Source organism: Oenanthe melanoleuca, chromosome 2, assembly GCF_029582105.1.
Source record: "Oenanthe melanoleuca isolate GR-GAL-2019-014 chromosome 2, OMel1.0, whole genome shotgun sequence".
NCBI classification, from domain to species: Eukaryota; Metazoa; Chordata; class Aves; order Passeriformes; family Muscicapidae; genus Oenanthe; species Oenanthe melanoleuca.
The window spans coordinates 16,193,615-16,206,316 of NC_079335.1; the positions used below are offsets into that span (position 1 = coordinate 16,193,615).

The following is a 12,702-nucleotide window of genomic DNA, read 5'->3' on the forward strand; positions in this document are numbered from 1 at the left end:
CAACTTTTGCTTCTTGAATTGTGTTTCTCATTTGGCCCTCAGGACACAGTTTTTCAATGAAGTTGGAACTGTGTCAACTGAACAATCATCATTCAAATTGAATTTCGTTTCTAGTGTTTGAGAGCTTTCTGTACTTCAGGTTATTATTCAAATTTTACATCTAAGTGGGTTTTTTTATATCTATGCTTAAAATTTCTTTACTTGAGGCCCTTTTTCAATGCAGTGCCTATCCTGAAGTATAAAATGCTGAAGTTGTTGGATTAAGTCCTCTTCTACAAGTGTTTGTATGTAGCATGTCTGCATATAATGCATACATGCAAATATGAATTTGCATAAATATACATATTATTATTATTTTATTAAAGAAAAAAAGAAAAGACAATACTTTAATCTTTATGCATGCCTAAAATTTTGCCTGTAAGAATTAGAGTCTTGATTATATTACATGAGAGACCATTTTGGTCAAAAGCTTCAAGAAAATAATTCTAAACACATTTCACTTTAAATTGGCTGCTTGAAAAATGTACATGACTCCATTGTGTGTCTAATGAATGAATAGTAGCTCACACATCTGTAATGTAAAATTCTTACATAGACTTCCTTTAATACTGGGACTGTTCATATCCTTACCTCCTTAATAAAGCATTCAGTTCCATTTTCCTTCTTTACAGAAAAATATTGGGCCTTCTAACATTAGAAAGAGTTATAGAGAAAGAGTGAGAGGGACAGAAAGGTGGAACTGTTCAGCCTGAAGCAGTGAAAGCTTTGTGGAGACCTTGGAGCACCTTCAAATACCTAAAGAGGACCTTCAAGAGAGCTGTAGAGGGACTTTTACATGGGCATGTAGTGATAGGAAAAGGCTTTAAGGTCGAGGTGGGTAGGTTTATATCAGATAATACCATGAGGGTGGTGAGGTACTTGAACAGGTACTTGGCACTAGATGATCCATAGGTCCCTTCCAACCCAAACCATTCTATAATTCTATAATAATATTTGTGTATTTGTATTAGAGGGACTTGAACTAGAAAAAAAGCATGAGCAGTGTTGAGCAGAAATCCCAAGGTGGATGTCTAAATTATTTCCAGGGTTCTGACATAATCTCTGATTTGGTTTCACAGAGTTCCAGTGCTACTCTTTGTGCTTCAACCAGTCATATGATCAAAAATAGATTCGAGATTGTCAGGGATTTATTCACATAGATGTGCATCAGTGTTCCTTCTTCTCCAAAAATATGCAATACAAGTAAACAAACCTTCTGTCTTTATCTCTAAATTTAAAAACAACCAACCAACATACAAGCCATATATATTTAACGTAGTATTAAAAATAAATATTTAAGCCTCTCCTTGCTTTATAACACTGGAAAGGTGGTTATGTCATATAGGATTTTATAAATTTTTATTATTTTTATTGTCTTATCACTACCTTCCTATTATATTTGTATGTCTCACAGGGATATCCTTCTTTGTTGGTGTATTCTGTTTTCTTGGCTCTTAACTGTTCAAATATATGAGAATGTACTAATCTGACTGTATTTAAATATTAGTACTATTGTTACATCTGAACACTTTTTCTTGAGAGAAATAGGCATATAAACTCATCTCATGCCAAAATAGGTATCTTATGACCAGATTAACTGATCTCTTAGAGTGAGTTTTTCTTTGTGGATGGGCTTAGATGTGTACAACTACAAAGTTAGCTGTCATGAATCCATCCTCTGAGACTTCTGAAAAGTGAAATCCACTTTCAGTACTTACTGTCATGTGTTTGACACATAAAATAATCCTTATTTTGCCAAGTATAAAATAATCTATTTATTGGATAGGAGATTTCTCTGGTGATGGTGGGATTATCTTTAAGTATGTTCATGCATTTGCAGCCCAAAACATAGTGTTGGCATGTTTGCCATATAAATTTCTACAATTACTCCTTCACAGTGTATTCAGAAGCTACTGTTCAGTAAATTAACATACACACTCCAGTTAACAGTAAAATTCTTCACTTGTAAAGGTTCTCTAAAGAATTACTTGCTTTCCTAGTGGTATTTATTAGTCTTGGCAAAGTGATGCAAAAACCTTTCACTGATTTCACCAAGACACTCTTAACTACTTTCAGTTCTACCTTAGACCTGGTGAACTCTTCTTGTGTACATGAACTAGGGATAAGCCATTTGCATATTTCAGAATGAGCAGAAACAAATGAAAAAAAAAATTATACAGGATGGTCTTCCTTTTTAAATGTGTTGTTTTGATAACTTTTGAAAATAAAGGACAAACATGTCCCTAATGAGAACATTAAATCCATTCCAGCACCTGAGCTATTCAAGACCATTCCCACCTTGCTTAGATGCTGGAAGAATAACTAAGCCTGTCTTCTGATTGATGAGGAGTTACTTTATACTGATCCTCAAAGAAAGCCAAAAGAGGGTTAGGGCTATAGTCCAACATTCCTATTTACATAGAAATAACATTTTAGAAAGCTCAAAAAATGACAAGAGAGCATTACTGTTATTCCAGTATTGCTCTGCTGTATGAAGGTAGAGTACTTGAGTCTGTTATTTCCTCTGAGGATAGAATTGCTTATGGACTTCAGTTAATTTGGAGAGAGGGAGGGTCTTCTCCAATTAAAAGTAAAAAAAACCCAAAATCTAGTACTTCGTAGTAACATATATGTTTTGCTTCTGCAAATAATGTATTTCTCAGAACCATTACCAATGTTTATACCTTACATTAAAATGGCACACAGGTAAATTTACTGCTGCTTTTTGAGATAAAAGTGCTTCTGTATTTATGAGAAAATATAGTCTCTTCAATCAGAAGTGTAAAAATATTTATTAACCCATCCTGTATCTAGTGCATAAATTGTCTTTCTTAGTAGTACGCTCTTTCTTCTGAATCTGGTTCTGCACTTGTGCTTAGTAATGATACTTTTACTTATAAAAAGTATCATTAATATTTTGCTACTATGATATTTATAACTAATGTAAAGGTTCTTTGAATATCCTTTGATTTTCTGTATGAAGTAATGGGTATGAAAATTTATTTGGTGAGATACGGTGTATCAACTTATGTTAAATTCTCCTAGACATAACTCCTTTAATCTTTACTGTCTTCATCAGCAGTGTTTGCTTGTAGCCAAGATAAAACATCTTCTTCTTTATAGTTTCTTTAAAATATATACCTGCTGCAGTGTCTATAATGCCACTTAAGTATATTGTACCTAAAGTCAATTTATATGTAAAATTTAGAATTTTTTAAACTGGTCCATTTTAATGCATAATTCATCGCTCAAGGGCCAAGCAAATTAGAGATGAGGCACTTAGTTTAATGACTGAAAAGGAAAGTTTCTTGTAGTATGTTTGCCTATTCTTGCTTGCATTTTTTATATGTAAAGTTTTGGGTTTATCCTCTTTTTATTAGCTGTTTTCTTTCAAAGATATGTTGAGGCCACAAGGTTTGCCTGTATTAACTGTTCTGTATCATAAAGTCAGCCCACAAGAAGGACTTTTAGAGAAACAGATGAGCTCTGGGCTTGGTGGAGAAGTGGGAGACAGCTACCTTCCATATCACATTCTGTAAATAACATTTTTCAAACTAGAAAAAAGACCAGCTGCAAAACCAAAAGCAGAACAGCAGACTGCATTTTATTTTCTACATTCAAATACCCTTTTTCTTTTTTTTTTTCCCCCAACACAGAAGAAACAGCTATTTTAGATCAAACATATTTATAATTCTTTTCATTTTCCAAGTTCCATGAATGTGTGACGATGTTTTACACAATTATTTTGTGCATGGAAGGAAATATTTTTTGCCTTTTTTTTGTGTTTCGTTTTTTATCAGTTATACAGGAGAAAAATTAAGTTTCAAATACCACTTCTTTCCTTTGTCAGGATATACAGGAATGCTAATTGGTCTCAATATTTATTTTTGTGAATTGTTTCACACCAAAGGTACAAAATCTGAACTTGTGAGATAGCCAGTACTCTAATTTGTATATACTTCCATGATAAAATTTGTCAAATGAAATATTTTAGATTGTATTGCCTGATACATGTTTTTGTTTTTGTTTTTTTAACTAGTGAAAAAGGCCATAGATTTTAAATCTAGAGGATTTAAATTGTTTCCAGGGAAAGACAACAGCAACAAGTTTTCTATCTGTGAGTGTACTCCTTTTTCGTTACCTTTATCTAGTGCAAGAGTGAAGTTTGTGGTGTGCTGTTTGTGTGTAATTATTTGTGTATTCTCATAATAGAACTGGTTTCTCCAGTCTGCATGGTGAATTTTTAAGTATGGTTCTACTCTAAAGACAGCCTTTCTATAAATCTGGCATTGTAGAAGGACATGTTATTTTGTCAGCAATTTCACAATAAATTTACAATATTTGCAAGGAAACAAATATTCATCCTTCTAGGTGTCAGCTGTAAATTTAGGTGCGAGTAAGAGACCAATATTTATATTTGAACCTTAGCAGTAGCATCAAATGTTGTGCAAGCTAAAGTATATCCTCATTTACAACTGCAAACCACATATGAGGTCACATTTGAAATTTTAAAAAATTCATTAAGTTTGACATTTTAACTAATTAACTAGGTATAGATTTTAAAAATCTGGAGATGCTTGGTGCCTTCAATTTTAGTTTTAGAAATTGGAAACTCAAAGCTCTTGACATGTCAGTGGACCAAGTCCTGATCAAACCATGAGGAGTCAGGCAACTTTCTAGCATAAATTAAATAGATGTGTCTCTAAATATATTAAAAGGATAATTTTGAAATAAAAAGTGCCATTTTTATAGAGGCCTTTTTGGAATAGAACCACATTTTAAATATTTAGAAGTAAATAAAATGGACTAAATGTTTAGCTTATGTTGGATTATACCACATTTCATTATTCTTCACAGGACTGAAAGGACTTGCTTTTGAAGCTCCCTAGGTTGGAAATGTTTGCACTAATTATTTGTTTAAAGTATCAGTGATGGATTCAGTTTCCAGAACTTAGCAGGACACATTAGCATATGTTTTAATTTTTGGTGGTAGATTTTAAGCTGTCAAGGTATTTTTAAGACAAAATTGTCTTCAAGCAGCATGACCCTTTGGCATTTTACAAGTCAGAGAACTAAAGGAAAACACATTTCCATTCAATTTTTGTAATGTCATGTATTGCCATATTCAACTTCTTTGTAAACTGCATCACCTAAATAGTTTTGTAAGACATTTCTGGTTTGCTTGAAAACTTTGTATCAAGATATTTTAAAAAAATATTCTTTTTATACCTATTGGGTGAAAGGAAAACTGACTGATCATGCAGAAGAAGTAACAGTTGGATAATTACAGTAGTGTTTATAAAGTACATCACTGAGGTCTCTCAGCCCTTCTGAGATTTTGTAGTTACAAATATTAATACAATAATAGTACAATAAATGATAAAAGAGATTATTTTGTAGTAATTGTTATATTTTCTACTATATAAACTTTAATAAGAATTCCATATTTATAATGAAGTACCAGATACTCATGATATCCAAACCAGATTGCTATGAAATTAGTGATGAAATTTATCAGCATATTTTTGAAGGTCTTTAGATAACTATACATGTTAAGATATTCTATGTGAAGCTGGAAACTTCTTTTTTTTTTATTGATTATGCAGAATAGATTACATATATGAGTCTATAGTAACTGAAAGTGGAAAACTTGGTGATTTGCACCTTTAGTGATCATAATCTTGTGATAAATAGATAACTAAGGTTTTATATTGTCTAGCAATTGATTCTCCACTTTGGTAGCTGAAAATGTTGAAGAGATAGTATTTTATAAGAAGCTTATGTATTTGGATGTTAACAAGATAATTTTTAGTGTGGCTTCAGCTGGGTCTAGTGTCATTACATTACAATGACAGATAGGGTCCTTTAAGAAAAACAATGACCAACATACAACTGAGAGTGAAAATAAGGATAAGTGAGTATCTATTTCACATTATGCCTTCTATTAGCAATGTCTTTGGAATTTTTTCTCTAGCATCCTTAGCATTCTCATTCATCTATTCATTATTTTGCATCTCTTTTTTTGTTTGTTTGTTTGTTTCCTATTTTAATGTATCAGTTGTATAGTTGTATAACATTCAATACTAATGCACAGGTGATTTGTATAGAGTAAAGCCAGAAGATATTTGATATGATGATACTCTTTGAAACAAGCATGAATCAGCTTCAGTTTAGAAGTGCTGACAAAAACAAATGAATTAATTGGCAGATCTAATTGAATTTGGATTAGAATTGTGGAGTTTCTTGATTCTAGTTTCGTGACCAGACCATGAATGAATCCTTTCCCTAGGTGCATATAATTTACTATAGGAAACCCTTTAACTGCTTATTGTGCATAAGCATCTGAGGGTAAAATAAATGTATATATGGACAGATATCTGCAAAATTCCATAGGGTGGCAGACTGAAAAGTCAAGCATTATGCCTATAAAAGTAACAACAATATAAAAATCCTAAACTATGAAATTACTTTTCATTAGATACTTAACAGAAACAAAAATGGTTTATAATTGTGTAAATGTATTTTGGAATTGGGATCAAATCAGAAATCTATATCTACCTATAACATTTTCCTCTATTTTTTTACTGCAGCATGTCTTAAATGTTCAAAAAATTAATTATCTCATTGATTTTCATTAACATAAACCTTTATATTTTTGTTTATGAGTATTTATAATTCTGTATATTATAATTTAAAAGTATATTCTATAGAGTATTTCTAGGAATAGAACCATATACAGAAGGTGCCGAAAAACCAATAGGATTTTCAAGTTTCCATTTTTGGTAGAAATCGAAGTGTATAATAGTTCTTGTGTCTTGCAACCTGGTAGAATATTTTTTTTATATGAATATCTGCTCTATTACATGTGTATGGGGAAAAATAATGTACAAAACCAAAATAATTATTTGAAATATTAAACATGAGCTATAATAAATAGAAATAATATTATTTAAACACTATTTTTATGTCTTTTTCAGTAAAACTTTCCTCTGTGTGCATTGGTATACAATGCATAGGCAAATGACACTATTATAATTTCTATAATATTATTATCAGACATCATGAATAATTTTTAACTATAGTTGTAATAATTAGCTATGTTTAATGCCAGAAAAGTTTGAATGTCTTTTTATATGTATCCAAGCAACTTTTGATGATTCTGAGTTTCCCATGTCTCATAATGAAACACTCAATATTTCAAAGGGAGAGTTAATTCTACATGCTTGTCCAACAAGATAACTTCATTAAATGCAGTCTGTGGAATTGTAGTTGTCAGAGAAAAATATTTATTTCAATACTAGCCTGAACATGGGTTTCTGTAGCTAGCATGACTTCATCACATACACATCTATTGGAAGAGGAAAAGAGTGAAATCTGAAACCAGGAGAAAGACTCTTCCTGGCCCAAAAGTGCCCAGAACGTGGAAATGCAGATGAGCAGAGATTGCCTTGATGTGGTTTTAGAGCAAACTTTGCCATGTTGTGGGTGCCTTGGGACAGAGGAGAGTAAATACTGTGGTTCCAGCTGACAAGCACTGAGCTTGATAGGTTTTTTTCAGCAGTGTGCTCTGTTGAGATGTTTTCTGTTTAAGCCTGTACAACATTTGCATTTGGCCTTTGGCTTCCTCAGGGGTACCAAACCAATTCTTCCCTTTTTCTGTGTGTAAGAAGACAAATTTCAAGGAAGAGAAACCCCCAAGGATTCTGAATCGTTTTCCTCTTCATTCAAAGCTGAAAGTTAATGAACACCCTTTAAAAGTATAATTGGAAGCAACAGTAGTATGTTTACTCTAATTGTATGCAAACCTTTTCCTTAAAGGGAAGTAAATTCTTATATTGCAAACCCATTGGTCTAGTTCATCAGTAATAAAGATGAATAGAGGTTAAAATATTTTTCTGCTTAATACAGATTATTTGGCCTCATGTCAACCTTTTTTTTAAATATTTTTTTCTGTGAAGTCATGAATTTATCAAGTAATAGCAGACTAACACCTTTTGATAATTTTCCAGTTTTATGAAGAGGGGGTGGAATATGCTGAGATATGGTTAGATTTTTACATCCAAATTTCTGGAAAAATGCAGGGAATGGTTCACAGAAAATTTCTCTCTGAAGATCCATTTTGATTTATTGCAAGATAAATATATGCAAATCAAACTGGCATTTTGAGTTTACCTTCAGATCACCATATTTTGGATATATATACATTTTCGATACTGGTTACGGATAATTCTCTCAGCAGAACCTTATGCATTCAGGTTTTATTACAATTTAAGGAGAAAAGGTCAGCTCTTAGTGGAGATGACATGTAATCTTAGAGCCCTAAACCTGATGAACATTCCTTTAAATGTTAATGTTTCTAAAGAGATGATAATGACATTTCCATATGGATTCAATAATATTGCGAGCAAACAAAATAGCTGATTAATAGATTGATTAAAAAAACACTTGTGTTATTTAAAAAAAAAAAAAAAAATCAGAAAATACATGATTTGTTTATTACAGGGAGAACAAATTTATGTATTGAAGCTGGAGTTTATATGGATGATCATATTCTGTAGAAAATTTTAAAAGACCTAAAATGAAAAGAATATATTATCATATTTGTTAATTGCTTATCTCTGTATTTTCTAAAAACGTTGTAATTTTATCTCTTTTTTTGTTTATTTTATTTTGTTGTTGTTGTTTTGTGTTTGTTTTTTTCAGTAAATGAGGGAGGTATTAAACAGGCGTCCAATTTGTGTCCAGATCCTGGAGAACCAGAAAATGGAAAACGGATAGGCTCAGATTTTAGGTAAAATATAAATTCTACCATTGCATCATTTCTCTAATACTGAACTTGGAAAATTAATATGTTGAAAATGTATTACTGTTGCTGAATACTTTTTTAAAACTGACCTTCTTTGAAGAAAGTGCACTATAATTTTGTATAAAATTATGTAATGCAATATGGCATGTACTTAGTATGCAAAAAGATAAAATACCTACCTAGAAGAGATCATATACCTGAAAATATGACAAAAATAGGATTGAAGGTAAGTTTATGTTATTTCCTCATATAAATATTCTGTTAGATTTATAAATATTGAGCCTACGTGTTGTACTGGAGGCTTTTGCAAAGGACAAAGCAAAACTGAATATAACACAAGAAGAACAATAAAACTTCAGAGAAGAAATTTCAGATCTTACAGAAATATTCATTCACTCTAACAGAGAAACTACATTCCCTACAGTATGTTTTTGTTTTTCAGGAACCCAGAAGTTTGATACATGCAGAGGTATTTTCCTAGCAATCCTCACGTAGGCCTAGCACACTTCACATTGCTTTTAAAATTAATTTTTATGTATCCTCTTTATTCACAGCTATCTTTCAAATCGCTTTCTTATAAGATAAAAAAGAGTCTAAATATTCTATGTTGTTTTCTCAGCGAACTTTACTCCTAATTCCAGTATCACCAATGGTTGATGAGTAAAGACATACATAATGAATTTTTAAGAATGTTTTGGATTAATTTTCAAATATTTTCTGAGTTTTGGATTTTTGTCCTTTTCATTTGTTGAACATTTATTTTAAATGGTTAAAACACATGGGACTTTATATTTGATGTATAAAGACACTTTAGACTGTACAAAAAAACTAAAGCTATGTTCTTGTTTCACATAATATGCTAATTTCACATTATGTTTACAAAACATAAAGTATCTTAATAATGAAAGAAAAAAGACAGTAAGAAGGTTGATAATTTTAAAGTTAATTGGTTTTATTACATTCAAGTTTGTGTTCTATATATTTTGTACTGTACATATCACACACCACACTTCTAAGCATTTGAAGATAACTCTTAGAATAATCTGGATGTAAAAAGATTTTTCAAAATGATGATACTTCATTCTTTTACATAACTTCTTGTACATTTTTACGTGTGCTTTTTGACTTTTCTCCTTGTAATCAACCTGAAGACAGGGTTGAAAATTACATCCTGATTAAACATTCTAGCTAGCCAACAGTTATTACAATTTCTCAATTTGCCATAATAGTCTTCCTATTTCTCTAGTTTTGAGAAAAGCAAAATTCGATGTGTGTCCAAAAAAGCTTTTTAACTAATTTTATAAAAGCATAATTTCTAATATTAGCTTGCAAAACAAAAAATATTTTCAGAAAAGAAAAAAAAAAAGCTGTATTTAACTGTCATGCTTTATACAATCATTACTTTGGCTGATGCTTTGTTTTTTAACTTCAGAAATATGGCTTGAGAGCAAATGCTTTTGACAGACAACCTGCCAGTTCTTTCCCAGTCTTCTCTGCAATTGATCATGGAAATACCTCCTTACAAAAATTATTCTAGTTAAACTTGTGTGAGAGCACTATCTCGAGAAACATGATGATGATAAGGCCCTCATCTTTCTTTTTAGACCAAAATGTTGGTATTCCAGTTAGTGTTTTTTCACCTGTACACTGGTGTGATGTACCAGGCTTTCCTATTTCAAATGCATTTATGAGAAAAGGAAAGGAGAACGCATTCAAATTACTAACAATAGTAGAAAAAATATACAAGATATACAATATATTTTCTTTCCCCAAATTTCTCAGTAATCTTGGTGACATTTTTTTCTCTTAGAAAAAGAAAAAAAAAATCCCCAAATTATCTGTTTGGATTTATACTTGTAAAGAACAGCACTGGTGCACATTAATAGAACATGAACATCTAGCTCAATTGAACACTTCACACATTGGTAAAGGTCGTACACGGAACAAAAGCAGAATAAAAAATTTCAGCAGACTTAATAAAATTGCTTTTAGGTTAACCTGGTTTCAATTCTTGCCATTATAATAATGGTTTTCAATTGCTTCATAAGCCTGCAAAGTAAGTGTACTACAAATTATTACTATGTTACATTTAATTAAAAACATCTAGTACTGTGGAAAATCCTTTCCAGGCTGGCCTATACAGGGCAGATAGAAAAATAGCACCCTTTCACCTTTTTCTTCTTGAAGTCACTCTCTCTGTAATGCAAGAAATAGCTTTACTTTAAGGTTGCCTCTCTCTTTTCTTTTCTGAAAAGAAAGTGACAATTCCAATTACAATGCTTCCTTTGAAAACACTGTATCTTGAAAAAGGGTTTAATTCTATCTCTACTAAGATCAATCAAAATTTGATTTCTGTAAAATTTAATATATTTTAGAGAAGAGCATGCTCTTGTCACAGCTCCTCAGCTTTCTTCAAATGTGAAGGTGTAGGTTTGGGAACATTGTATTGCAGTTTTACTTCTGATTGCAAACACTGCCTGCTCTCAGCACATTCATTTCCTCTTACATGGCTTTACAAAATCTGTAATTCAAGCTCTTAGACAAAGTGGAGCATTCTATGACATTATTTGGGGCCTGTAATTCCATGTTTACCCTTTTGGTTATTTTTTCTAATGTGAAAATTCCCATAGCTGTATTTTGGAGTATTAAAGGTTGTTTCTGATGCTAGATGCATATTTCAGCTTAAAATTTTTTTCATGTTGAAACAAAGTCAAGAAGTCTTACTTTTAGCTGCCAGCCTTTCCCATACTGAGAAAAACATTCTACTTCAGAAAGGAAACTTCCCTTCCCTGGAGTTTCTTAAAATTTTTGACACACCAGTGATTATTTGGCTTGAATTTGCATTTTTCTTATCTTGTCATCCACTACAATAAACACCTTTTCCATGTGTCCAGTTTTAGAATCAATGCCCTTATGTAAACTATGGGATGCAATAGATAAAGAGAAAAGGTTTTCACATGATCTTGTTTCTATTTTTTTTTGTTTCCTATGGAATAAACATAGACAGACTGAATTATGAGGCAACCATGTTCTTCCACCACCATGTCAGAGTTCTGTCTTCCTCTGTAATCTGGTCCCACTAGGATTTAAAATGAGATTCTGATCAAACCTGTATCACAGGTTTGAAGCAGTGAATACTTTTGAACAAAATGCTGATGTAGCCTTAAAAATACATACTCTACTGACAGAATGAAAAATATGAAGTTTATGATAAGTACATTTTCTTTTACCAACAGGTTGACTTACAGTAAAACTAGTGATAATACTTTCTTTCACTTTATATTATAAATTAATGTACAGTTATTTTCTTTGGAAGAATTAAGTTCACCATTAATTGACTAGATTGACTAGAGGTTTCATACTTGATTTTCCTTAAATCTTCTCTGAATAACCTATCCTTCTCTGCAGATATGCAAGGAGAGTTTTTAGACTTGGAAACTTGAAGATAAACATCCTGAAAAATAACCAAACTTGGTTTGTAGCATGAAATATGAGGCTAGTTTATAGGGGATCTGTGCACCTACCACTTTTTAACAGTTAATTAGTTCCTTTTTCAAGGACAAGTGTCTTCCAGCACACTTTGTGAGTGTCTGACAAGCTTTGTGAGAAAAGATGACACTTGATGAATTACCAATTACTTCCATAGTGTCAAGAAATCCTCTGAAACCAAAATTTAGCCATCAGTTTAGTTTTTTCAGCACACAGTATGGATTTTTCTTGATTAGAAGTTTGGAAGACTTAGATATTCTAACATTATATCATGGAATCCTAGCATTTTGCAGTAATATTTCCAAGTAATGTATAAACTGATCTGTGAAAATGTTCCTGTGGATGTTCTTAACTTGAGAGAAATGCTG

At 31.7% G+C, this 12,702-nt stretch overlaps 1 protein-coding gene across 3 annotated transcripts in view; it reads left to right on the forward strand.

The window, feature by feature from the left end:
* CSMD3 (CUB and Sushi multiple domains 3) overlaps nt 1-12,702 on the forward strand; it is a 578,246-nt gene that overhangs the window by 241,911 nt on the left and 323,633 nt on the right. For 2 of the 3 annotated variants that reach the window (XM_056483904.1, XM_056483905.1), the window contains 2 exons: nt 4,079-4,156; nt 8,743-8,830. In XM_056483904.1, coding sequence (XP_056339879.1) covers nt 4,079-4,156; nt 8,743-8,830 — 166 coding nt within the window. The remainder of the gene's footprint in view (nt 1-4,078; nt 4,157-8,742; nt 8,831-12,702) is intronic. The other variant, XM_056483906.1, reaches the window with a different exon arrangement.